This window comes from Gobio gobio (assembly GCF_949357685.1).
Source record: "Gobio gobio genome assembly, chromosome: 2".
Classification (NCBI taxonomy): Eukaryota; Metazoa; Chordata; class Actinopteri; order Cypriniformes; family Gobionidae; genus Gobio; species Gobio gobio.
In genome coordinates, this window is record NC_137098.1 from 665,387 (window position 1) to 693,382 (window position 27,996).

Below are 27,996 nucleotides of genomic sequence, written 5' to 3' on the forward strand. Positions count from 1 at the left end.
ATGCAAATATTTTACTTTGACAAGTTTTTAAAGTAAAGGGGTGCCTTTCACTCCTCCCGTCTGCTTCTCCTGTTCACAGTCTGGCAGAAATGAGTGGTTCCAAAATATATGGTCACATGACAATAAAAGTGTACAGATTCCAAAATTAAGGGGGTGGGTCAACTTACCCACTGGCTCATCTTACCCCTTTCTCCCTTTAATTTGACTTTCAAAAGAATTCACGCTCCGTGGGCATGGCCGCATTAGTGGATAATGACTGACATCTCTCTCTTTTCAAACAGATTACATAAACAGAATATTTGTTTTCAATTTGATTTACATTATTTAAAACCTGACATTCCAACATTTCTTTAGACATGTGCCTCATGTTTGTGGGACTAGTATTCACTAAGTTACAGTTCATTTTCTGAAGAGAATCAGATTAGACTTCATTGACAGAGGCTGCAGATCGCACATCATGTTTGTTTTCTTTATTTTGCAAAAGCACAACATTTTGTTTTTATTGTGAGTGTACACAAATAAAAGTAGAAACGTAACAGATTATAATGATGTATAACACTTGCATTGTTATTTGAGTCTATTTGGCACTGATAAGAAAAAAATCGAGGTGATCGATAAAGGGTAAAGTAAGGTCGGGTTAAAGGATACTTTTACACAACAGCTGCTTTCCAGATGAAGAGCTCTTGGAGATGTTCTGAAATGACTTTCAGGCTTACGGAGGACTGTCAAGTCTGTTGTCAAACACACACTCTCTAAAACACAGGTCTAGGGCTTCTCTTGAAGAACAGAAATGTGCCGAGGCCTGCCACAGCGATGATGACCAGGATGACCCCGACTGCGATGACCGCGGAGCTATAAGAATCCTCTTCCAACACCCCGACTGCAGAATTAAACAGCATTAAACTTTCATCTTATGACAGCCCTAATTATAATTCATTTCAATGAATGAAACGTAGCTACATACGTGGTACTGCTGCTGTTGGTGGTATAACTGAAATATAAAGACATATGTGTACATGTTTACGAAAGGTAGCCTACACTGTTAAACTGAGTAATCTATTAAAGTTGCATTTGTATATCTGCTTGCATAACTAACCTTTTGCAATCTTGCAGATATAAGGCCTGTAAATAATGCAGTGTGCGGTGTTCCACATCCCAGTGCTCGACTGGATCTCCACACAAGAACCAACATCATTAGGCATCCCGGGCTTCCAGTTTGTGTAATCGACCACTGTATTATCAATCCACATCCATTGACCTGTGACACACACACACACACACACACACACACACACACACACACACACACACACACACACACACACACACACACACTATCAGACGGTGCTTCTGAGATCATTTAGAGTATTGTGTTTGTCTGGATTTATTTCTAACCCGTATAAGTGCGGTGCATGCCGATCCAGAACGAATGGATTCGATCCTTCATGGGCTCCACATTCTGAAGGATAAACCTGGATTCTAATGAGTCCTCGATAGTCAGCAACGTTGCCCCTGAAATTACAGTTTTTACTCCTGCAATTTTTATTTCAAACGTTTTTCTGTGAAAAATCGGCACTGCCTTGATCTTTTGACATAAGAGGTCTTTGTACCATTAAAACATCCTCCTCGTTATAAACGCAGCATTTATTTAATCAAGCTCCAAAAACAGCTTGTTTGGATATTGGGTGATCTGTGATGTCACACATGCCCTGTGATGGCATATGCCCACCTCCAGAGCAAGACATCGACCATTGTTTATACATCATCATTCTATAGGCCCCGCCCACTGGCGTTCAGTCTCTTAACGGCTGACATTTGCCCACACTGGATGTGAGCATCGCTTCAAGAGCAAACAGAAGCCATTATAATGACTGACGCTGTCTACACTGATGCAGTATACAGATGTCTGTTCAGTTTCTGATATCTGCCAACAACAGGATAAATGGAAGAGCAAAAGAACGTTGACATTAATTGTCCAGTTTAAACAGCTGATTTGAGTCTCTGTACAGATTTCAGAAGATCACCATCACCTTGGAAACAAGTGGATGGTGGATCACGTCAGAGGATTATATGTTTGTTCTGAGCATTTGACTGAGGCACAGTGTAATGGAGAATTTTATTGGTGGAAACTATTGTTGACAGATGAAGCAGCGACTGTATTGGATCTGACAGCAGTTGCATCACAAACCGTGAGTTAAGTATTTCATAACACTTTGTGTTACACTTTCACTCAGTTTGGACTTTGTTTTCCTGTTTGCACCATTTCCCGCCACTTGTTTGTTGTCATGGTTTCTGATTTGAGTCATCACTGTCAGCTGTGTGTTGTTAATCACCTCATTTGCACTTGTATTTAAGTTCCCTTCTTTCAGTTCAATGTGGTCGGGTCTCATGTATGTATGTTTGTGTGTTGAGCTCGGCCTTTACGCCAGTGGTTCTCAAACCTGTCCTTAAGTACCACCAGCCCTGCGCATGTTGTATGTCTCCCTATATCTGACACACCCCTTTCAGGTGTTGCAGTCTCTACTAATGAGCTCATGAGTTGAACCAGGTGTGATAGACCAACGCATGACCCTGAAGTGTCTGCAGAGACCGTGTCAATTAGAATCAATTAGAATCTGACCTGTAAAGTTTCCAGAATAAAAATCATACGCTGTTTGTTAATTGGCCAGAGGAGAACTGCCCCCCCGACTGAGCCTGGTTTCTCCAAGGTTTATTTTTCTCCATTATGCTCCTGATGGGGTTTGGGTTCTTGCCACTGTCGCCTCTGGCTTGGCTTGCTCAGTTGGGGGCACTACATCTTCAACTAAATATCCAAATAAATCTAATTAGTAAACTAAATTAACCATATAAACTAAATTACTGATCTTCCCACATTGTTACTGTATGATAATTGAAATGAGCTGATGACATCACCGTTTTCTCCAGAACGGCTGTACGGCCGAATCAAATTCTGTGGCATTATTTTCCTGTTTAACACTGTGAAGCTACTGTGAAACAATCTGCATTGTAAACAGTGCTATATAAATAAAGTTGACTTGACTTGATAGACGAGGGAGACATACAAAATGTGCAGGGCTGGTGGTACTCCAGGACAGGTTTGAGAACCACTGTGTTACACTACTTTGAACCTGTGGATTTATTAAAGACTGCTGTGTAATCTTCATCTTCGTGTTCGTGTGAAATGAAGGTGGATGAGTATCATTATATAGTATCACTGTATTGATGCAATAATCTCATTTACTCTGTTAGAATTATGTTTAAATTAAAACAGATGATCTACTGAACAGAAAGTAATGCCTACCTATACTCATGCATTCATTTGTGGCACGAGCCCAGTTGTCCGACATGGAGGCCATGAAGGCGTAGCAGTGTCCTCTGAAAGGGATCCAGGTTTTGCGCCTCTTAGATCTGGGGCAGTTCCCAGGCATCTGAGGAGGATCTGGGGGAGCGACGTCTGCGGGACAGTGGAAGTACATTAGCATATTAACTTACTCTTCAAACGATTTTAATGCACATCTTCCAGCCAATCAGAATTGAGTATTCAGACAAACAATGATAAAGTAAATTTTTTTCTATAGTTGATCTTAGTGTGTGAAGGAAATGGTCACAAAAGTAATAGCACACCAGTTCTCAAGTTAAATTATGCAAAACGATCTAGGTATTAATTGGATGAAATGATTGTGAATGAAATACCTGGGGATCGCTTGCACAGGGAATAATACGTGTTGTTGCATGTAGCCGTTTTCCAGTTGCCATCCGTATCAATATATACACAAGCTAAATTATTTTTGGGCTCTCCTGTTGCCCATTTGCTGTATTTTAGAAGCCAGTTGTCCACCCAGCGGTAACGTCCACTTGTCTGAAGCAACAAACAAAAAAAGTCATTCGTAAGGCTCTTGATGTTAAAACGTCTCGGTTATGTATGTAACCCTTGTTGTGGAGCCAGTGTTGAAGCGGCCTCATATGAACAAATCCGAGCGGCATTACTGTGGCTGCGGATGCCATATGCCCCAGGAGCCTCTGAAAATGTTCCAGTGGGACTGCTGTTCTGTTTCTCAATGAATTCAAGCAGTTCAACACAGACTGGACACTGTCAGATTGATCGAGTCCAACTCCATACCGAGAAAAGAGATCCTCTGCACGGGGGAGAGTTTGCTCTTTTCCCAGTCGGACCCAAAGTTCCAACTGGCTGAGGTGACTGAGCACCATGTCCTTGTGTTCGCACACGAATCAGCCAGTCATCGAGGTAGTTGAGTAGGTGAACACCACGCTCTCTCTTGGGAGCAACTCCACGACCTTCGTAAAGTCACGGGGCGTAGGACTGATATACCCGCCCCTCGAATGCAAAGCGTAGGAATGGTCTGTGTCGAGGGAGAATCGAGACATGAAAGCACGCGTCCTTCAGGACGATCGCTGCAAACCAATTTTGGGGACGGATGCACCTGAAGATGCGTTTCTGCGTTAGCATCTTGAACGGCAGCCTGTGTAGGGACTGATTCAAGAACCGCAGGTCCAGGATTGGCCGTAACCCACCGCCTTTCTTGGGTACAATTAAGTACCGGCTGTAGAAACCTGTCTTCATATCGGCTGGAGGGACCAGCTCTATCGCGTCATTTGCCAGTCGGACCTGGATCTCCGGCCATAAAACAGGAGCACCCTCCTTCAGCACGGAGGTGAAGTGGATTTCCCTTAACTTGGGGGCCGCAGGGCGAACTGAATCGCATAGCCAAGTCTGATAGTATGGATGAGCCAGCAGGACAGGCTGGGAAGCACTAACCAGGCTTCAGGCGAACGAGAAAGCGGGACTAATCTGGCCTGCCATTGAGGGTAGTGAGTAGGGAGGAGCTACTAGCCTAGTTTCTGGCAGAAAAAGGTGCCATCCACGATCTAGTAAGCTCCTTATGCACTTCTGGGAAGAAGGGCACTGGGGCAGGGCGCTGAGAACCGGCACGGGTCGCCCCAAGATACCAATCATCCAACCTAGAAGGTTTGAGACACGGTGAACGGTTCTGTATACACTTGAAACTGATAGGGCTCCCAGAAGTGATCTTAATACGTTGGTGATGTCGATGTAACGTTGAACATGACTGACTGAAAGGGAACATGTCTCAGCATTCTAGTCGCAAACATGATTTTGTCATGTAGAACATGTTCAACATCTTTTGATGGACCTGGAACAACATTCCTGTCAAATCTTAACCCTGATCCTCAATCCTAACCAAAACCTATTCCTACAACCTTGGGTTTCTCGTAATTATTTTTTGTTCTCCATTTCTGTCACTGATGGAGTTTGGATGCATTACCACTGTCTGACACGCAGGACACATTGATTTGCCATATTGTGTCCAGTAGACTGCCTCAAGAAAATATGACCAGGCATACAGTCTTTCTCAAAAGTTTACACACCCCTTGCAGAATCTGTGAAAATGTGGGACCCACTTTATATTAGTTGGCCTTAACTACTATGTACTAACATTTTAATTAATCATTTGATACAATGCACTTATTGTGTCCATACATGTTTTTACATCGTACTTACATTTTTAAAAATACCTGCATGTAATTACACCTGTAATGAATTTCTGTAGTTACATTTGTAATTACACAGTTGACACTTCCCTTACACCTAACCCTACCCTTAAACTTATCCATACCACCACACATGTCCCTAACCCTACCCTTAAACTTACCCATTCCACCACACCTGTCCCTAACCCTACCCTTAAACTTACCCATACCACCACACCTGTCCCTAACCCATCACTTCGGCTACAGTTTTAAGTGGGACCCTCTTCGTTGAGTGGTGCTCTTCCCTGCGGGGAGACCCCTGAAGTGTCTGATCAGCTCTGTGCTCTCCTTCCTGCAGGATGGGTTGGAGCGAAGGCTGTCTCCCGCCACCCGCAAGTGTATGTTGCCACTATTGCCACACATCACAATGCAGTGGGTGAATCTTTGGGGAAGCATGATCTGATTGTCGGGTTTCTGAGGGGGGTGAGGAGATTAAATCCGCCTGGCTCTCAGTCTGTACCCTCTTGGGATTTATCTCTGGTGCTTATGACACCACAGAGAGCGCAGAGAGCCATGAGCAAAAATTCTGTCGTGGAAGTCAGTACTCCAAGAGGGCGGAGGACCTGCACGCATTTTCGGTCAACGAATCGTGCCTAGAATTGGGGCCGGCTAACTCTCACGTAATCCTGAGGCCTGGATATGTGCCCATGGTTCCCACCACTCCCTAGCCTAAACCTAACCCTAACCCTAACCCCAGGTAGTGAACCTGCAAGCGCTCCCCTCGGAGGAGGCAGACCCAGCCCTGGCTTTTCTCTGTCCCGTCCGTGCTCTGTGGTTATACATGGGCAGAATGCAAAGCTTCAGGACCTCAGAACAGCTCTTCATCCGTTACGGAGGCCAGCAGAAGCGAATGGCTGTCTCCAAGCATGATCCCTCTTATTTTGTTAAAATTATTCACATTTTCACAGATTCTGCAAGGGGTTTTTTGGCGGGAGAATCTTAAGGAAGCGGCATTGAAAATCCATCATTTTTAATGTAACTAATCTGATTACCAATTATTTACATTGATCACCTGAATATGGTTTTCTGAATTTGTTGCAAAATAGAGCAAAAACAGACAAGGGTCTAAAATAAAAGTCACCTGAAAGGTTTAGAAGATATTTTATTCTTACGGCCATTAGGCTGTTTAACAGTTCTTGATCTCCCAGAATTCTTTCTTTTCACTATAACCTTACGAAAGACTGGTCATGCTGAGGTAATACACTCACCTAAAGGATTATTAGGAACACACACTAATACTGTGTTTGACCCCTTTCGCCTTCAGAACTGCCTTAATTCTACGTGGCATTGATTCAACAAGGTGCTGAAAGCATTCTTTAGAAATGTTGGCCCATATTGATAGGAGAGCATCTTGCAGTTGATGGAGATTTGTGGGATGCACATCCAGGGCACGAAGCTCCCGTTCCACCACATCCCAAAGATGCTCTATTGGGTTGAGATCTGGTGACTGTGGGGGCCATTTTAGTCCAGTGAACTCATTGTCATGTTCAAGAAACCAGTTTGAAATGATTGGAGCTTTGTGACGGTGCATTATCCTGCTGGAAGTAGCCATCAGAGGATGGGGACATGGTGCTCATAAAGGGATGGACATGGGCAGAAACAATGCTCAGGTAGGCCATGGCATTTAAACCATGCCCAATTGGCACTAAGGGGCCTAAAGTTTGCCAAGAAAACATCCCCCACACCATAACACCACCAGCAGCAGCCTGCACAGTGGGAACAAGGCATGATGGATCCATGTTCTCATTCTGTTTATGCCAAATTCTGACTCTACCATCTGAATGTCTCAACAGAAATCCAGACTCATCAGACCAGGCAACATTTTTACAGTCTTCAACTGTCCAATTTTGGTGAGCTTGTGCAAATTGTCGCCTCTTTTTCCTCTTTGTAGTGGAGATGAGTGGTACCCGGTGGGGTCTTCTGCTGTTGTAGCCCATCCGCCTCAAGGTTGTGTGTGTTGTGGCTTCACAAATGCTTTGCTGCAGACCTCGGTTGTAACGAGTGGTTATTTCAGTCAAAGTGTCTCTTCTATCAGCTTGAATCAGTCGGCCCATGACCTCTGACCTCTAGCATCAACAAGGCATTTTCTCCCACAGGACTGCCGCATACTGGATGCTTTTCCCTTTTCACACCATTCTTTGTAAACCCTAGAAATGGTTGTGTGTGAAAATCCCAGTAACTGAGCAGATTGTGAAATACTCAGACCGGCCCGTCTGGCACCAACAACCATGCCACGCTCAAAATTGCTTAAATCACCTTTCTTTCCCATTCCGACATTCAGTGTGGAGTTCAGGAGATTGACCAGGACCACACCCCTAAATGCATTGAAGCATCTGCCATGTGATTGGTTGATTAGATAATTGCATTAATGAGAAATTGAACAGGTGTTCCTAATAATCCTTTAGGGGAGTTTATTCTTATTTTAGGCTGTTTTTGTAGTTATTTTAGTGAGCTATCAATTTGTATTATATATATTTAGTTTGTATTTGAATTATTTATTTATTTAGGCAAGGTGTTGTTTTAAAAAAAAAAGTATGCTACTATGCCCTTTATTGTGGCCCTTTTAATAGGTTGTTGTGGCTGTGTTATTTATTTATTAGAAGTTGGTTGTTTGTGTGATTTTATTGTCTGTAACTATTTGATGTTATGTGAGCTACTGGTTGTTTGAATTTCCCTAAAGGGATTAATAAAGTATTCATCAATCAATTAAATCAATCAATCTAACATTAACTTCTTGTTTATTGAACTGTTGCATAAAACCAATAGGCTATCACATTTGAAATTGTGCTGATATTTGTGAAAATATTCTCTATCCTGTTCTAAATATTAAAATCAAGAACTCATTCAGGGACCTCTTTGCTTGATTTGGGGGGGCCATTTTTATTAATTTTGGTGGCATCAAGCCCGGCTAATTCCCATCCCTCTTTTTCGAGCGTAAGCAGACGGACGCTCCTTCTGATGTGAGGCCAGTTTCAAGTGAAACGGGTGAAATCCAGCACAAGGATGTTGATCTAGGAAATGTTTATAATTTGGCAAAATCTTTGTACTGTATGCACACAGGAATTACAGATTTTCAAATGTGATTGTGTACCAGGTTGCTGTTGAGGCCAATCCACAAAGGCTCCTTCAGTTTGCTGACTCTAAGGATGGTGTAAGCCTGGCTGATGGAATCCAGCACACTGGCAAGGTCAGCGTCATCTGCTTTACACTGCCTCCTTGCTTCATCCCAGCTCATTTTCTCCATCTGCACCTTGTATGAATAATTTCCCAGTGAAATAAAATGATGTGACAATGCTGTGGTCACCGGATGAGCCAGCTGGGAGTCTAGAACACAAAGGTTACACACAGGTTACATATATTTTATGTGTAATATACACTTTGAAATGAGCACTGACCTGGTTAAACGTTACCAATAAACTGATTTGTGTTGTAATGTAAGTGATAACATTTTACTGCAGAGATTACCTTGAGCTGTGACCAGTGCATTTGTGAAGGAGTTAAAACTAAACTAAAATCATTGTGTTAATGTATTGTTATTTCAGGTACAATGTTTGCAGCGTTTCCTCTCTAACCTGTTGACCTCTTGCAGATGAAACCTCTTCGAACGTCGCAAAATTCGACTTTCCACAGACCTGTCATCGCTCCTGGGTTTCTAATCATGACAACACAGTCAAAGTGCTGGATGGAACAAAGTTCAGATTCATTAACTCAGCATTTAAAAAAACAAACAAACAAACAAAGAAACGAACATAAATTGCGGTAACTGTAGCAAGATTACTTTGTAGAATATATTTTCACATTCACAACTGGGTTCAACAATAGAGGTCTTCACGGAGCCCCCGGGACCCGTACGGGTTCGGGTCTATATTTTAAATGATCAGCCCGGTCTGGGTCGGGTCCCAATCTATTTCTTCGGGTCCCGGGTCTGTTTAACATTTGTGTGTAATGCAGAGTCGATCTGGACTCGGAGAACACCTGCCCGTGATCAGAGTCAGTCAGCACTGCTTGTGTGTTTTTTGTAACTTGCAACTTGTAAAATTAGGATAAGAAAAGTGTGAGCCGGGAAATAAGGTTTAAAAAAAAGAACGAAGAAAAACACGAGTGATCTCTCTCTCATGGCTCGCTCTCTCTCTCAGCCGTTGCAAGTGCACAGCAATAATGGATACCTTCATGAGTTATGTGCGAAAAAAGCTAAAAAACAATGAATAGTATATTTCAAATTTGCAAAAAAATCTCAGGTAAACTGTCACAAACAGTCCCGTGATGCGCATGGTGGGAGCGGCGCCATTGGTCACAAATGTTTTCTATGATGCTCAAAGTGCATAAAAAAGCTCCAGCTAACGCGCATATGCAGTCTCAAGCGTGTGTCATGTTTCTATGGCAACCCGAGCTTCCGCAGTGACCGACTTTAATAATAATATGAACCGTCTTGTTTAATCTTCAAGTTTTGGTGGTCAGACTCGGCTCACAGAGATGATAGTTTGTTATAATAGTTCAAAAAGGCAAACAGTCACAGTTATTATGCGAGTTAACTCGAGTCGAAATGCAAATGTGCAAAGACGCATTTGTCACCCGTGACATAAAGTGGACTTTTAAAGCTGAAATGATGAGTGAATTAAGCATGCTTGGAATAACAAGAGAGGAATAACACAGATTTAACTTTTTGGCAAGGATGTAATGCATCACAATCAAGTAACGTTACAAGGAAGGGAGACGACAGCTATAGGTAAGACAAAAAGTTATATGTTTCGCAATTTGTTTATTGACTTGTTAATATCAGTTTTCTGTGGAAATATGTGACAATCGGGTCCAGTCGGGTCTGTGTCTTTGCGCCGGGTTCGGTTCCAGCTTTTGAAATAATAGACGGGTCCAGGTCAGTTCCGGGTACCAGTGGCGGCTGGTCAATAGAAGGCGCTGGGGCGCCGCCCCCATCAAAATTCCAGAAATATACATGTATACAAAAATGATATAAAAGTGAAATAAAAATAAAATAGTTTACTCATACGATGTGCTGGCTGTTAGTAAGAGCCTCAGCATTTAATAAAAACTGGATTTGATGGGTTAACTATTTTATATGTTCTTCAATACGTTTCTTGCGTGAGGGACGCCGGACAAATGGATATCTCTCTGAGTCTAAAAATATATGGGCAGCATGTGACCTGAATCTGGTCTCTCATTGGTACTTAAAGATCCTCCTCCGGACGCAGGTTGCTGCGTCCCTGGCGAATCAGAATTGGATGCGTGTTATTTTATCCAATCTGATTGGTTCTCGTCACCTGTCATTCAACTTTACACTCTTGGCCACTAAAGCGAAAGTGCGCGGGCGACACAGTCACTCCGACTCCGCCAAAACCTTATTAGGATGATCAGTTTCGTAGAGATGGCAGCAGTTTAACCAAATTCTTTCACAAGGCGTTCGTTGGAAGATCCCGAACCGGACCAACACGATTTACAGATCCAGCATCATCAGGCCAGTGACAGGACGCAGCTGCACTCGGAGCTTCACACGCTTGTTATGAGAAACGGAGGTGGCTGGCTGGATGTGTTGTTACCAATGCCCTTTATTGCTTTCCCTGTCTTTTATTTCAAAGTGTCGGTACTGAAGTTTTGTGGACAACAATGGGGGTAAGAGACCTCAAATATCTGAACAATGCAAACGTCATGACACTACTGAGATGACTGACTTTAATCAGAGAGTCATTGAGACATTTGCTGGCCAGAAAGAAAGGAGAGCAAAATGTATGTTCAAGTAGTCAACATGCTAGTCTATTGTGGCTCATTCCATCATTTCCTCATTCAATTATATGTGGGAAATGAATGTGTAAAAAGATAAAAGTGAAGACAACTCTGACGGCAGAGTTGTGGCGGTTCCGCGTGCTACTTGTACACAAAGAAGCTGGCGAACAGCGTCTTTCGAATCAGCTTTGGCTGTGACTCTGGAAGACTTGGAGTTAAGCTTTTCTTTGAGAAAAGAACAAAGAACGGCACTGACGTCATTCTTAAGAAAGGAAGATGTGTTTGGAGTTTTGCCAACCGGATACGAATGAATTGAATAAATAATGAAAATTTTATCTATCATCTAGCTCCACTTCCCCTTTTGCGTGCAGAGGGAATTTGAAATACAAACGTTTATCCCGCCCCTCAGATTGAGCCCTGCCAATGGTGAGTTCCCAGACCCAACATCTTGATGTGGGTCTGGCTAGTCAGGCTAAATTGCGCTGTGATAGAGCCGTATATGTTTGAGGCTGAATCAGACGAAATCGAAACAACCTGGTGTGTACTGATTTTATTAGTAGCACTCAAACTGGCATAAACATCTCATCTCAAAAGAGAAAGTGATGATTCTGGTCATCTTTATAGATACAGGATAGCCTTTGTCATCAATATAATGTGAATACCTGCCTCTGAAGAATAGTAGTCAAACCTGCCAGCCCCTTCTTGGAGTATTGAAGGTTGACCATTGGCCCAGTTTGTGTAGCTGACACCTTTTCCATCAGTCCATAAAAACCTCATATCCGTGTTGATATCATTAAAACCAGTCCATACGGCATCATCTGAACCAAGTATTAGAGTAGTAAGGAATGCTGCAAACAAACAAAAAAAGAATCAAAAAGATATATTTAATTAATTTTGTGATCGGCTGGTTCCTAAGCAGAATCTTAGTTTTCTGTGTGGACAGACGAATTGAATATTGTTATAAACTTACCTGTTGTGCCTGGTAAGAACATGGTATTATATTCAAGTGCAACCCCTACTGGTCTGAGCCAGTTTCGGGACCCTTTAGAAGTTATCATGCTCTGAAATTTGTGCTTTTTTCCCACTGCTAATTAACATGAACGACTGACATCTCTCTTTTCAAACAAATTACATAAACAGAGTCTTTTTCCCCGATTTGAATTATACATTAATAACCTGACATTACAACATTTCTTTAGATATATGTCTCATGTTTGTGTGACAAGTATTCACTTAGTTACAGTTCATTTTCTGAAGAGTATTAGAATGGGCTTCAGTGAGAGAGAGGCTGCAGATCGTGCAACACTTTTTTTTGTGAGTGTACACAAATAAAAGTAGAAACTTAACTGATTATAAGGATGTATAACACTTGCCTGTATGACCAAAATAAACAGAGTATTTTGAGTATCTTTCGCACTGATAAGAAAAAAAAACTCTAGGGGTTAAAAAGTCCTTTCTAAAGTTTTTGAAGACAGTAGTGTTCTGTAACGTGAGATGAGATTCAAGTTTATTGTCATTACACATGTACAAGTACAATGCAACGAAATGAGTTTGGAGCAAGCCTCCGAACCGCAGCTATTTAAAGCGCCGCCACACGCTCTCCAGAAAAAAAGAAATGCAGATTGCTAAGCATACATGCAAACATTACATACATAGTACACACAGTACATGTGGTCACGTGATGGTATTTTTTGTTGGGAATAGTAAGGGAGATAGGAAGGAGGAAAGGGGGAGGCAGACGGTTGGATGGGGGCAGGGATGGGGGTGAACTGTGTATGATGCGAGTAAGAGTCTTGAAGATTCCGGTGTTGTGTGAGAATGTTAGCCATAACTTAAGATGTTTTCAAGTTCAGTTCTGTGGCTTGTCCTTGAAGGGAGATATGGCAGTGCACAGGGAACGAAAGCAAGATAGCAGGACCCAGCTGTCAAGCTGACCTCCAAACCGAGAGATAGGGACAAGCTGGACGGTGGGGTGAGGGAAGCAGGGGGTCAAAATCTTAATCCATTTAGCTGATCTTCGGTAATTTTCCAGATCATAGTTGATCAATCCGTTCTGATCCTCAGCGTCAGTGGCGAGCGTCCGGTTCATGAATGGACTTCACGCTGAGAGACCAGTTAATTAATTCCATTTCAGTATTTTCAGGAGTCCAGCAAGCAGGGAGTCAAGAAAAAAAGACAAAAAGATCAGCGCCAAAGCAGAGCGGGGAGCAGATAGAAGGCACATCTGCTCTGTATGAAATCAGGAAGTGGAAGTGTCAAGTATTATCTATTAAAGGAGAGTGTGAGTGTGAACACAAGAGCAGTTTATTACAATGAGAACAAATACAAAATAAACAAAACCAGAAGCAATTAACAAATCAGTAACAATAGCAGCCAAGGGCACCAAGACTAAACACAGGAAAATAAACTAAACTAAAGAAACACAAACAAGACATGATACCTGATGGAGGAGATGACCCTGGTGGAGCTGGCAGAGTAAGGGACTACAGTGGGACCACGGTGGAGTAGGAGGAGTGGATGACCATGGCAGAGCCGAAGAGATGGATATCCAGGGCAGAGCACACTAGACCAATGACCATGGCAGAGTCGTGGTATGGAGGACTGAGGAAGGTGAAGCTAGAGGAACAGATGACCAGGACAGGCTCAGAGGACTAAGGTGAAGCCAGAGGAACAGATGACCAGGGCAGGCTCAGAGGACTAAGGTGAAGCCGGAGGAACAGATGACCAGGGCAGGCTCAGAGGACCAAGGTGAAGCCAGAGGAACAGATGACCAGGGCAGGCTCAGAGGACCAAGGTGAAGCCAGAGGAACAGAGGACCAAGGCAGGCTCGGAGGACCACGGTGGAGCCGGAAGAACAGAAGATCAGGGTAGAGTCAGAGGACTAAGGTGAAGCCAGAGGAACAGATGACCAGGGCAGGCTCAGAGGATTAAGGTGAAGCCAAAGGAACAGATAACCAGGGCAGGCTCAGAGGACCAAGGTAAAGCCAAAGGAACAGATAACCAGGGCAGGCTCAGAGGACCAAGGTGAAGCCAAAGGAACAGATAACCAGGGCAGGCTCAGAGGACCAAGGTGAAACCAGAGGAACAGAGGACAACGGCAGGCTCAGAGGACCAAGGTGAAACCAGAGGAACAGAGGACAACGGCAGGCTCAGAGGACCAAGGTGAAGCCAGAGGAACAGAGGACCAAGGCAGGCTCAGAGGACCAAGGTGAATCCAGAGGAACAGATGACCAGGGCAGGCTCAGAGGACTAAGGTTAAGCCAGAGGAACAGATGATCAGGGCAGGCTCAGAAGACCAAGGTGAAGCCAGAGGAACAGATAACCAGGGCAGGCTCAGAGGACTAAGGTGAAGCCAGAGGAACAGATGACCAGGGCAGGCTCAGAGGACCAAGGTGAAGCCAGAGGAACAGATGACCAGGGCAGGCTCAGAGGACCAAGGTGAAGCCAGAGGAACAGATGACCAGGGCAGGCTCAGAGGACCAAGGTGAAGCCAGAGGAACAGAGGACAAAGGAAGGCTCGGAGGACCAAAGTGAAGCCAGAGGAACAGATGACCAGGGCAGGCTCAGAGGACTAAGGTGAAGTCAGAGGAACAGATGACCAGGGCAGGCTCAGAGGACTAAGGTGAAGCCAGAGGAACAGATGACCAGGGCAGGCTCAGAGGACCAAGGTGAAGCCAGAGGAACAGAGGACCAAGGCAGGCTCAGAGGACCAAGGTGAAGCCAGAGGAACAGATGACCAGGGCAGGCTCAGAGGACTAAGGTGAAGCCAGAGGAACAGATGACCAGGACAGGCTCAGAGGATTAAGGTGAAGCCAGAGGAACAGATAACCAGGGCAGGCTCAGAGGACCAAGGTGAAACCAGAGGAACAGAGGACAACGGCAGGCTCAGAGGACCGTGGAGAAGCCAGAGGAACAGATAACCAGGGCAGGCTCAGAGGACTAAGGTGAAGTCAGAGGAACAGATGACCAGGGCAGGCTCAGAGGACCAAGGTGAAGCCAGAGGAACAGAGGACCAAGGCAGGCTCAGAGGACCGCGGTGAAGCCAGAGGAACGGATGACCAGGGCAGGCTCAGAGGACTAAGGTGATGCCAGAGGAACAGATGACCAGGGCAGGCTCAGAGGACCAAGGTGAAGCCAGAGGAACAGATGACAAGGGCAGGCTCAGAGGACCAAGGTGAAGCCAGAGGAACAGACGACCAGGGCAGGTTCAGAGGACCAAGGTGAAGCCAGAGGAACAGAGGACCAAGGTGAAGCCAGAGGAACAGAGGACCAAGGTGAAGCCAGAGGAACAGAGGACCAAGGCAGGCTCAGAGGACCAAGGTGAAACCAGAGGAACAGAGGACAATGGCAGGCACAGAGGACTGCGGAGAAGCAAGAGGAACAGGTGACCAGGGCAGGCTCAGAGAACTAAGGTGAAGCCAGAGGAACAGATGACCAGGGCAGGCTCCGAGGACCAAGGTGAAGCCAGAGGAACAGATGACAAGGGCAGGCTCAGAGGACCAAGGTGAAGCCAGAGGAACAGACGACCAGGGCAGGTTCAGAGGACCAAGGTGAAGCCAGAGGAACAGAGGACCAAGGTGAAGCCAGAGGAACAGAGGACCAAGGTGAAGCCAGAGGAACAGAGGACCAAGGCAGGCTCAGAGGACCAAGGTGAAACCAGAGGAACAGAGGACAATGGCAGGCACAGAGGACTGCGGAGAAGCAAGAGGAACAGGTGACCAGGGCAGGCTCAGAGAACTAAGGTGAAGCCAGAGGAACAGATGACCAGGGCAGGCTCCGAGGACCAAGGTGAAGCCAGAGGAACAGAGGACAGAGGTGAAGCCAGAGGAACAGAGGACTAAGGTGAAGCCAGAGGAACAGAGGACCAAGGCAGGCTCAGAGGACCAAGGTGAAACCTGAGGAACAGAGGACAATGGCAGGCACAGAGGACCGCGGTGAAGCCAGAGGAACAGATGACCAGGGCAGGCTCAGAGGACTAAGGTGAAGCCAGAGGAACAGATGACCAGGGCAGGCTCAGAGGACCAAGGTGAAGCCAGAGGAACAGATGACAAGGGCAGGCTCAGAGGACCAAGGTGAAGCCAGAGGAACAGATGACCAGGGCAGGTTCAGAGGACCAAGGTGAAGCCAGAGGAACAGAGGACCAAGGTGAAGCCAGAGGAACAGAGGACCAAGGTGAAGCCAGAGGAACAGAGGACCAAGGCAGGCTCAGAGGACCAAGGTGAAACCAGAGGAACAGAGGACAATGGCAGGCACAGAGGACTGCGTGTAAGCCAGAGGAACAGGTGACCAGGGCAGGCTCAGAGAACTAAGGTGAAGCCAGAGGAACAGATGACCAGGGCAGGCTCCGAGGACCAAGGTGAAGCCAGAGGAACAGAGGACCAAGGTGAAGCCAGAGGAACAGAGGACCAAGGTGAAGCCAGAGGAACAGAGGACCAAGGTGAAGCCAGAGGAACAGAGGACCAAGGTGAAGCCAGAGGAACAGAGGACCAAGGCAGGCTCAGAGGACCAAGGTGAAACCTGAGGAACAGAGGACAATGGCAGGCACAGAGGACCGCGGTGAAGCCAGAGGAACAGATGACTAGGGCAGGCTCAGAGGACTAAGGTGAAGCCAGAGGAACAGATGACCAGGGCAGGCTCAGAGGACCAAGGTGAAGCCAGAGGAACAGAGAACCAGGGCAGGCTCAGAGGACAACGGCAGGCTCAGAGGACTAAGGTGAAGCCAGAGGAACAGAGGACCAGGTAACTAAATTTACAGCAATATGTGGAGCAAGTCCCTTACTGTCGACGCTGCATGTGGACAGTTATGCTGCTAACACAGTGCATGCAAACACAAATAAGCAGATTTGTCACAATAACCAGTTTTTGGTGTGCATGTAAAAGTGTCAAAAGTGTAATGCTCACCTTGCGCTTCATGACTACGAATTGACACCAGGTTGCCTCCATGTGAAATGCAGTGGTCCCGAGCTTCATGCCACGTCTTCTTACTATTAAAAAACTTGTAACACTTTTGGAAAACACAAATGCTTTTAATTAGAATGTGCAGATTCCATGTGGGCCTGGTAATATTATGATTTTATGATGAAATGACTCACTCTGCCCTGAAACCTGGTCCATTCTGGAGTACAGCCTCCTGGTGCTACAGTGGAAGGCGACATGGTGGCTTTGACAAAGTCTGAACTTCTTTTACAGATAGAGGGCAACTCCACACCACAGTTAATATCATTCCAGAATCCTTTAAAATAAAACATATTGCTAATACTTTCTGCAAGGAATTAGAGAATAATGCAGATATAAACATTTTATAGTCAAATATATCATAAGATTGTTGGTGCCGTATAAGAACACTGAATTAATGTTATAGGCTTATGTAAAACCTATACCCATTAATCAATATTCATTGCACTAATAGAAGTATAAACCAAAAATGCTTAGGGAAGTGTGAAAGTGTATGTCTAAAAGTGGAGTTGAACACAGGCTTTGAGTCTCTACTAATAAGCTGATGGGTTGAGTCAGGCATGTTTGATTTGAGAGACATCTGTTTTAAAAACTGAAAACTTTGTATGTGTTTTGGCCGTTCATTAACACAACAATAGCATTTTGGGGGCCTGAAAACGCGAACTTTTGAAAACGATCCTGTTATTGTCTCCTTGTAAACTACAAAAATGCGAATTTGTGAAAACTGTGCCATCATGTAGAGGTCTGCATCCTTGCGGAACCCGATCAGTTTTCATGTGGCACGGGAGAACATATAAAAGGTGGTAGTGGTCGGTAACTCTGGTGTACTTTGGATGGGAGCGGGCAGTCTGACAATAGCCCGGCAGCTCCCGACATCCTTTAACAACAGCATATCCGCGCTTGAACTTGAAGTGAACAAAATGATCAGCAATGGTGGCATTCACACAGTTCCCAGTTCCCTGCCCTGAACCTGGCAATATATGTTCTTTGCATCCCGTCCCCGAGAGCACCTTCCGAGAGAACATTCAGCCTTTGTGGTCGGATTTTGAAGACGTTCAGTAATGAAACATTCTGTTCTTGCATGGATGATAAAAAAAACATTTAATTTTGCAGTAGCTATAGCTAGTAAGCCGTCAGTTTTCGTTTATTTGTATTTTTGCCTTATAATTTTGAGTGACAGATGTCTTATTTGATTTAGCCTATTTTTCTCTGTGACATGTCTTATGGTATTGAAAGTATCATGATAAGACAAAAAAAAAAAGTATGTACAGCCAACATTTTATATTTGTTATCCCAGTCACTCTCTTTCTTTAGGGGAAATTTAAATCTGGAAACGAGGTCTAAATTTAGTAGAATCAGTCGGGTCGGGAAGAAAATCATTCTAAGCGGTAAGCGGGAGAACAAAAAGTTAATTTTAAGTGGGAGCGGGAGGCTGCAGAATAGAACCTAGTGGGACTGGGATGAAAAAAAACACCTAGGTTACGACTGTAACCTCGGTTCCCTGAAGAGGGAACGAGTGTTGCATCGAATGATGCAATGGGAAAGCAATGCGTGATGAAGTCATAAGCACATGTCAAATCAGTCCAATGGTGAGACGAGACGTCAGAGCGGGTGACGTCACGAACCAGGAAGCTATATAGCCTGCCCAAAACAAAGCCGCGCTAGCTTCAAGAGTCTGAAGTAGTCGCATCGGTGTGAATAGATGAACCGTGACAGTGCTCACAGCCAGCGCCCTCGAGCGCTGACCGTGCATGCTCCTCTCCCAAACATGCAACACACAAAATGTGTGTGTCCCCACCCGTAAGGAAACGCGAGCAAGGGTGCACACACACTCTAAACTGCTGCTTGTCTGCCATTGTGTTTTTGTTTAGCTTTTATTTTACTGAACTAGAAAAAACACTTGAAAAACCACTGAACAGATATCACACAGAGCGCTACTTCAGACTCTTGAAGCTAGCGCGGCTTTGTTTTGGGCAGGCTATATAGCTTCCTGGTTCATGACGTCATTCGCTCTGACGTCTCGTCTGACTTCATCGCGCATTGCGTTCCCATAGCGTCATTCGATGCAACGGGAGTTCCCTTGAAAGGGAACCTCTAATGTCATGGACATGCATTTCTTTACAAAGTGATATCACCATCTACTGGTCAGGTAGCAGAATACAGCGTTTTTAATAGTTTACGTGGATCCGTGTGAACAGGGATCTGCAGGAATGAACACCCTTGCTTTACGCCACACGGAAATGCTTCTCTATATAGGAACAATACTGATGATGAGTCCTTACCCGCTCTCTTGTTAATGGTCACACAGTTCTCATCATTATTGGCAAAATTTGGTTCATTTTGATTCCATGACGTGTGTACAACAGGCGAACCATCCACCCAGCTATAAATACAACAAAAAGCTCTGTTATAAAACCAGCACAAATGTACTTAAATTAAACAATGCCTTGCTAAAAATAACTAGTTTATGCACACTGTATCCAACTCTTTCATACTCACCTAAAGGATTTATCCAGCTCCACCCTCATCCCAATGTAGTATTGACTCTCTGACTTCCTAGATATCTGGAAAACAGTGTCAGTGGCCATATTGAATGATAACGCAATAAATGTTACAACATTAACTGATAGAGTTTGAGTGATTCCACTATGAGCTCATTACAGTAATTTACCTGCTTCCTTACAAACATGTTCTCTGTTTGACTGTTAATGACAACAAGATCGGCATGATTCTTCTTGCAGAACGAACGAGCGTCTTCCATAGACCGGAGGTCCTCATTAATGAAGTACTGACTGCCGTTGTACTGGATCCAGCCATCAGATGTCATGATATATTCCACTGCAGAATAAAAAGACATAACTTGTAATTGTCTTCATCTGTGATTTTGTGACTTGTACTAGTCAGCTACTGCAAGTAAAGTCGCATGCTGAGGGTCACAGAAGCGGCCAACTTTCTGCAGATTCAAGAGCTCCAGACCTCCAAACTTCTGTGGCCTTCAGATGAGCTCAAGCCCAGTGTGTAGAGCTTCATGGAATGGGTTTCCATGGCCGAGCAGCTCATCCAAGCCTTACAGCACCAAGTGCAATGCAAAGTGTGGGATGCAGTGGGGTAAAGCGCGCCACCACTGGACTCTAGAGCAGTGGAGACGTGTTCTCTGAGTGACCAATCACGCTTCTCTGTCTGACAATCCCATGGACGAGTCTGGGTTTGGCGGTTTCCAGGAGAACGGGACTTGCCTGACTGCAGGTCACAGTTTTGAGTCTGAATGTCCTGTAAAGAGCTGTAGTGGACAGCACATTCCAGGACCCAGTTTATGGCCGGCCCCTCTCTGCCCATAACAGTGGACAAAGGTTTGCTACATTTTGATTGGATATTGGTGGACTAACACAAACAAACTGTCCAACGCCATCAGATAAAGATGCTAAGACAACAGCCAGACACCTCTTAGAGGGCAAGAAGACCAGCTCTAGTACCAAGCCCAGGAAGGACAGGCTATCTCATTGGTCCACATGCAGTTTCTGCCCTTCACCCCAACCTGAGATTAATCCTTAATGTCCTGGTCTGTGACTGCCATACAAATTCCACAGGACCTTAGCAGTAGTGGGTGAAAGCAAATGATCCACAATGATCCATCCAAATCCATTCACAATTGTGTTTGGAAACCTTAAGACTGATGTAAACTACACACCTCCATTTAAGAGGAGTAAGTTTTCTCAGTGACAGCTATTTGTAATGCAACACCTTACACAAATTCAGCTGTTAATGAACAAATGAATGAACAGTTCAATCTTTTCCCATCATGTTTAGTGTCTATTTGTTTAGAATATTGCCAAGGGTATTCTGATGGTAGTTTGGAAAGTGAGAAATGCGTTGGTAAACTTTAAAAACACTTTAAAGACTTCTAACTGTGTACAGTATGCAAATGAGCCATGCCGAGGGGAGTGCATGCCCACTGGCAGTGACAACTCTCAGGACAAGCAAATTCAAATGAAATGCCTGAACCACTCCCCCTCTGGTCACACAAGGCTGTCAGTGACAGCATTCCCTACGGTCATAGCCCAAGCTATAAGCCTCGTCAGGAACCTTAGTGCGGCTGCACGAGGTCCTAATCAGGCCGCTCAAAGGCCTGGATCCAACCCATTCAAAGGAAGGGGGCTCCTTTAAGGGAATGTGGCTAGGGGGCCCTAGGGCGCCCCAGCCAGCCACTAACGCCGCCAAGGCGGCCTAGCTTGGTGCCTTTTTCAAGGGGCACTTCGGCCGGGCCATCCTTGTCTGTTCGAGAACAGAGCCTCTGGATACTCGCCTCCTGAAGAGGCATCCAGTCCAAGGGACTGCAGAATGGCAGTGTCCTCCTCGAGCCGGATCTCAGAGACGGGCATTCTGGAGAGCAGTACTCAGCATAGCGCTTTCTACCCTTGCCAGCGAGGGGAGTCAATCTGCTCGATCCTAGGATCTACTGAGCTATTATCAGGTAGAAACACTCAGGAGGCCAGACTGGCCTAAAAGCTGATCCAACTTGGGAGGCCTCGCGAGGGGCCTACGACCATCTGATCAGGCCCAGGCAGCTTCGGGCTCACAGACGACCCTCGGAGAGAGGGGAGCTTAGGAAGGGGCTGCCCGGTAGGTAAGCCAGGTTGTAGGCTAGATTCCCTCCCATGGGAACCAAGTAGCAGAAGCGACCTCAGTCGCGCCAGGGTAAGACCATCCTCAGATGCTGCCAAATAAGGGGCAGATACCACTAGCTGTCAGCATATGCCAGTAAACAGTTCTTGAACTGAGAACCCAACCCCTCAGGGAGGCCTAGTGAGGCCTATTGCATGATAGCAGTACATGCCAAATGCTCGAGGAACCAACTCGGGAACTCGGCCAAAGGGAGGCCAGATAAGGCCCATCCCCATAATAGCAGTCGAAGCCCACTGTCGATGCAGCTGGAAACAGGAGCTCATCCCCTCAGGGAGGCCTGGAGAGGCCCGCTACCTAATAGCAGGCTATGCTAGCCGCCCGAGCATTCTGACTCGGGAATTCCCCCTCAGGGAGGCCCAGTGCGGCCTATCGCCTGGTAGCGAGCTCACCGGGAGGCAGAGTAAGGCCTACCATCTGCCAGCAGTCCATGTTAGTCCATTTTTTTGCCAGAGGCATCCTGGTCCCGGGGCTCACCCCTAGGGACAGTCAGGCAGCCGCACTGACTTATCATGGTCGACTGGCGTCCAAGGAGCCTTACAGCAGATCCGCGGAGGCGGCTTCCTGTTGTGGCAGGCACGAGACTGGCTGCTATATCTCCCGGCTGACAGCGGCTCCTCTGCTGGCTGACAAGACAACAAAGAGAAGTTATTAGTTGAAAATTCTGCTACTTGAGGCTGACATCGTTGGGGAGTAAACACATAGCAATCAAAAGGGGCCGACTTTGCAAAAGGCCTACTTTCCAAAGCTGACAACCTATCTAGGTTGCAGCTATTAATCGCTAACCTCCCCAACGTCGGGACTCACTCGCAAGGAGGCCTACTGAGGCCTACCACCTGACCCGGAGTCTACTGCCCAGACTGCCCAAGTTCTCCAAGGTCCCAACCTGGGGCTAATCCATCCCAGCGGCCCACTTTTCGGGCCTACTGTATGACAGTTGCAGTCTTACCAGCAGCGCCTACAAGCTCTGGAACCTAATTACATTACTCATGACAGGATACTCGGCAAAACAACGCCCTGGACCCCCTAAACGGGGGTAGTACCACGTACGCCACCCGCCCAATGAAGGACCTAGCTTTTGAAGCGGCCTATCGTTTAAATGCAAGGGCGTCAGCCATGGCAATGCTCTGGCTACAAGGGAGCTCACTACCAGACCATATTTTTTTTTTTTTTTTTTACAAAGGTTAAGAAGTGCCGCTCAACCCAAGCCATGGGTGAGGCAGAATGATACAGAGCTAGGTTAGCGAAATACTCTAATCTACCCTGTTTTAACAGAGGAGTACTGCCACATGCCAGGTATAATTCCAAAGAACTGGCGGCTTAAAACAACTAGCTCTGGAGGGCAAAGTTGAACAACATATACAACATCCTTACACCAAACAAAAAGGATGGCCTACCCCTCCAAGCGACCACTGGCTAGGTCGCTATCACATACTGCACAGCACCATCTGTATTGCTAGTAAAAAACCCCGAACACAGAAAAGGGGGCGGGCCTTGGCCGGACGACTCTACGTAAGAGACGGCTACATTAGGGAAATTTTTTTTTTTTTTTTTAACCCTAGAAGCGTAGGCCAAAATAGATCTAAACCTGTTTTGTTTTAATGGGCTCTTTTTAGATCTAGCTGTAGTTGTAACAGTCTGATCCCAATTCTCTAGCCAGTCTTACACTGAGAGAGGGCGCAGGCCGCTCTACCCTGAGGTGGCTACCAGTTACAAGCTTGAAGCTGGGAATTCTTACACGCAGCCTTCCTATATTCAGAAAAAAGCGCTACACACCCGCAGGAATGAGCCGGTGATATTCCCGTTTTTTTTTTTTTTTTAGAGATAAAAAACATAATCAACAGCGCTTGCAAAAACCTGCTGAATATACTTTTAAAGCAACTGGCTTGTAAATTGCATTCGTTCTGGCCGTCCACAGAAATATCCAACTACTCCAAAGTGATCCCGAAATCCTCAGCAGGGAGCATGGAACAGAAAATGTATTAATATTTTCCCCACAGGGGACTTACCCGCTCGCCTGCAGCGCGCCATTGATATTCAACCACAATCTTTATTCATAATGTGTGTGCTTAGGTGCAGCATTACCACCGACCCGCTCGAGGGCGCTCTCACACACCAGGCCTGGCGGGCCGTCAGAGATTGGGGTACTTCCTTTTCCCGCTCATCACGGGCCCACCGCCTGATGTAAGAGGCGTAGGGGAAAAGGGAATTATTAGAAGGAGGAAGGGCCTGCGTTAGTCTAGCGCCTCCTCGGAGGCGGAGACTGATCCCAACGTGGCCCTCCATGGCGCTGGTTCCGGGTCACTTGTCCGACGTCCTTCCTCTTCTGAGTGCGGGAGTCACGCTTTTTTCACGCCCTGCTCCAACCAGGAGGGGGCGCGCGAGAAGCGACGCTGGCTCGCTGGTCCTGCCGCCAGTCCTCAGACCGTGACGGACCGGAGCTTCCCGCCTGTCTGGGTGCCGCCCCGGATCTCCGCGGGATGCATGATCTAAATGCCGCCGAGCGTGCCCTCGCCTCTCTAAACCTTCCCACCACCGCCTCGACGGAGGTGCCGAAGAGTTCAGAGGGCGAAACCGGGGCATCGAGGAGAAAGGTCTTTTCTTTCCCCCCGATGTCCGCCAGGTTCAGCCACAGATGTCTCTCCGTGGCTACCATGGCCGCCATCGAACGACCGATGGCGACCGCTGTTTGTTTGGTAGCCCGGAGAGCAAAATCTGTGGTGCGACGCAGCTCGGCCATCGCATCAGGGGGTAGGCCCTCCCCCTGATCGAGATCCCTCAGCAGATCAGCCTGGTAAGCTTGCAACACCGCCATAGTGTGCAACGCCGACGCAGCCTGACCTGCCGACGTGTATGCCCTGCCGTTAAGGCGTGAGGTGGTCTTCAGCGCCTTAGAGGGCAGGGCGGGAGTTCTCAGTGTCGATGGCCTCCCAGACGCGAGATAGTTCGCGAACGTCTTGTCGATTGGTGGCATCGACACATAACCGGACTCGGCGGATCCCTCGACATCAGCGAAATTCCCTCGCTGATAACAAAAGATCCGAGCCGAGTACGGCTTCTTCCATGCCCCCGAGATCTGATCATGAAGATCGGGGAGGAATGGAAGGCTCCCAGGAGCTGCTGGATTGACGTCGGAGAGAAACCGATCATCGAGGCGGCTCGAACGCGCGGGCTCTCTCCTCGCGCGCCGCCACTGTAGCTGCAGTCTAGCAGTGGCACGCTCCATCACTTCCAGCAGCTCGTCATACACGGGGCAGGGCGGCTGAGAGGGTTCAGCCTCAGCTGATACTTCGTCACCACCCTGCTCAGCTACCCCTTGCTCATCCGGAAGAGCACCAGCTGACGAAAGGGAGGAAAGGTCTGACTCCTCCCCCGGCAGCTGCCCCTCGCGATCTGACCGATCGTCAGAGAGAACCACGCCTCTCTCTAGACGATGAGCCAGATCCATCTGGGAACCCCATGATTGCAGCCGGCGCTCGGCCTCAGCACCGGCGGGACCGTCCCCAGAAGCTGGACCCACTTCCCTCGAGAAGAGGGCCAGACGAGAGCGGAGCGTCCGGATGGGAAGACGCTCGCAGTTGGCACAGGAGGCTCCCTCGAGAACCTCCCGAGCGTGCTCTTCCCCCAGACAAAACACACAAAGGGTATGTGTGTCCTCAGGTGTAAGGAACCTGGGACACGGATCCGCGCACTTCCGGAAGTTATGCTTGGACTTCCCTGTGTGTTTCATTGCTTTTTATTCGTGATTCTTTCTCTCGAAGCAGACAAACAGTCCCTGAAGACGAAGAAGCGGTGTCATGTTGGTAAGGCGCCCTTATATACTTCCTGGTCGCACTTTGATGATGTCATGGGCTGTCGCCGGTCAATAGGATTGACGTGATTCGATTGTGATTCAGACACCTGTCACGCTGAAGGCGTTCCCCGTAGCGTCAAGCTGACGCAGCGCGAGTTCCCTTTCGAAAGGGAACTCCCTGTAACGTTGTTTGTTCATGTGGGAAGAAGGAGGCGGGAAACGGCGAACATTCAACAGACTTTAATAAAATAATACACACAAAATGAAAGTAAAAGCGGCAGCCCCTCATGGACGACTGCAGCGCACACACACATAACGAAATGTAAACAAAACACAACTTAAAATCCAGGCCTGGTCCTCTCTCGTCCTTCACTGGAGCCGCTCGTCCTTATATCCTCTGTGCTCCCTCATGAGAGGACTCGAGACCGGTGTGCCTCGCAGGTGACGCTCATTCTCAATCCCTCACCGGTCTCGCTCGCTCCTCCCATGTCTCTCGCTCGTCCACCTCGCCACACTCACCGATCTTTCAGATAAATCAGCTGACCAACTCTCCCCACTTTACATGCAATCTAAAATGATTGAAGTGCCTCCTTTTTGGAGTGTTCTCATAGAGCCAAGGTAAAAGACCTTGACTAGTGTCCCAAACTAAGAGAGGATGGTCATCTGATGTACTCATAACCACACCTTAAGTGACCGGTGATTCAAAACTCACAACATCAGTGGTGACGTGAGTACCAATCACTACCTTACTTAGCATCCTTGAATGGACGAAGGTAAAATCACTACAGAGCACATTCAGGGCTTTTCAGAGATAACATATAATGTTTTAAAGTTTCACAATGACGACTGCCTCTTCTTGGACTTTAACAATGACTGAATGATCAAATTTAGCACTCTTACTGGAATATGATAATATTTTGTAATTATCATTTAAATCTGACAAGTTTTTTATCATTTATCATAAATTAACATTTTAGGAAAAATGTTATGGGGTTTCAAATCAAAATATGACTTTCTGTTAAGAATCAGGGCATTGATTTCATACACGTCCACTTTAGACTTATTCTGGAGACACAACAAGTCAATAGGGAACAAAATTATGTTTCAATATTCCTATGGAAAATTAGACAATTTTATCAAAATCTTGCCAATTACTACTCCCATTATCACACTTCTTTTTTCATGACATATTGCCCCAAGAACACATTAATATGCAAAGTAGATACAATGGATATACATCGTACTGTATATAATGGGAAAACCCGCTTATGTCCATTTTACCCACATATAGCAACATCTTGAGGCTGTCCTGAATCTGTATAATCCTTATAATGCAAATTCTGTGGTCAAACAGTCACTCAAACTTGAATCATATGAACTCGAAAATTCACCCAGACCATTTAATTTGACTTCATATTGTCAAATTTATTTCTAATTGTATATATCCTAGGGAATTTTTGCATAAATATAATGACTAAATAAATGCAAACTCTGTCAAGTCTTGAGCCATGAAAGCTTTTAAACAATGCTCTAATGTATGCCCACAGAATATACTTGAATATGAAATGTTTTATATCATTATAAGGCAATCCTACATTAGAGAAAATAATGACTAGCATAACTGGCATGTGAAGTTACTCAACAAGGGCACAACTAAATAATATATCAATGCAATTCCATTCTAGGGAAGTGTGACATTCCCATTAATAAGCATTAAATCAGGGACGTACCTGTTTGAGCTGAAGGTTTTAACGCAACAAATAAAGAGAGCAACACAAACGATGGGACGGCATATTTCGTCATGTTTGTCCTTTAACCAGTAATCCAAGCATGTGTGTGTTTGAAGTGTGTGAGGCTTATATACACCTTTCTCCCAGTTAAATGATTGTATCCTGTCATGCGTTTGGGGGTGTGTCGGGGGGGAAGCAGTGGCACATCATCCCTATCCTGCATTTACAGCTGTACCTGTGTCAAAGACCTTGACTTGACTACTTCTACAACTATTCTCTAAACCTGTGCAATCTAGCAGAGCAACTCCTCAACAGACTGATAGATGATAATATGTGCTGATCATCTTCCTCTAGTGCTGGAGTAAAGAGGAGAACGGGTAGAAAAGTGCAGAGTTTAGTCACTTCATGGACAGAGAGAAGTGTCCGTCTCTGCTTGTGTTTACCCCCAATTTCATGCACAAGTCATGATGCCAAGCATTGTGTTTCACAAAGTGTTCGGCTGATTTGTGAGCCATTCTAGTCAGCTTAAAGAAT

At 46.0% G+C, this 27,996-nt stretch overlaps 1 protein-coding gene across 1 annotated transcript; it reads right to left on the minus strand.

Annotated features, from left to right (window-relative positions):
* Window positions 1–27,984, minus strand: LOC307119296 (macrophage mannose receptor 1-like). Its single transcript, XM_079805490.1, has 15 exons — window positions 27,463–27,984; window positions 19,931–20,097; window positions 19,759–19,823; window positions 19,542–19,642; window positions 17,397–17,536; window positions 17,206–17,308; window positions 11,971–12,152; window positions 9,141–9,246; window positions 8,660–8,892; window positions 3,694–3,859; window positions 3,302–3,454; window positions 1,396–1,512; window positions 1,097–1,258; window positions 965–991; window positions 1–880 (listed from the first exon to the last, which is right to left on the minus strand). The coding sequence occupies exons 1-15, from the start codon at window positions 27,533–27,535 to the stop codon at window positions 753–755; spliced, it is 1,923 nt and encodes a 640-aa protein (XP_079661616.1). The 5' UTR covers window positions 27,536–27,984; the 3' UTR covers window positions 1–752.
* Between the last annotated feature and the right edge of the window lie 12 nt (window positions 27,985–27,996).

Bases quoted from the DNA above. Each gene is read 5' to 3' on its own strand.
- LOC307119296 (XM_079805490.1), bottom strand. From the start codon at position 27,535: ATGACGAAATATGCCGTCCCATCGTTTGTGTTGCTCTCTTTATTTGTT. The intron at 19,643-19,758 runs GTGAGTATGAAA...TTGTATTTATAG, and splicing joins GAGCTGGATAAATCCTTTAG to CTGGGTGGATGGTTCGCCTG. The intron at 1,259-1,395 runs GTTAGAAATAAA...TGTGTGTCACAG, and splicing joins CATGCACCGCACTTATACGG to GTCAATGGATGTGGATTGAT.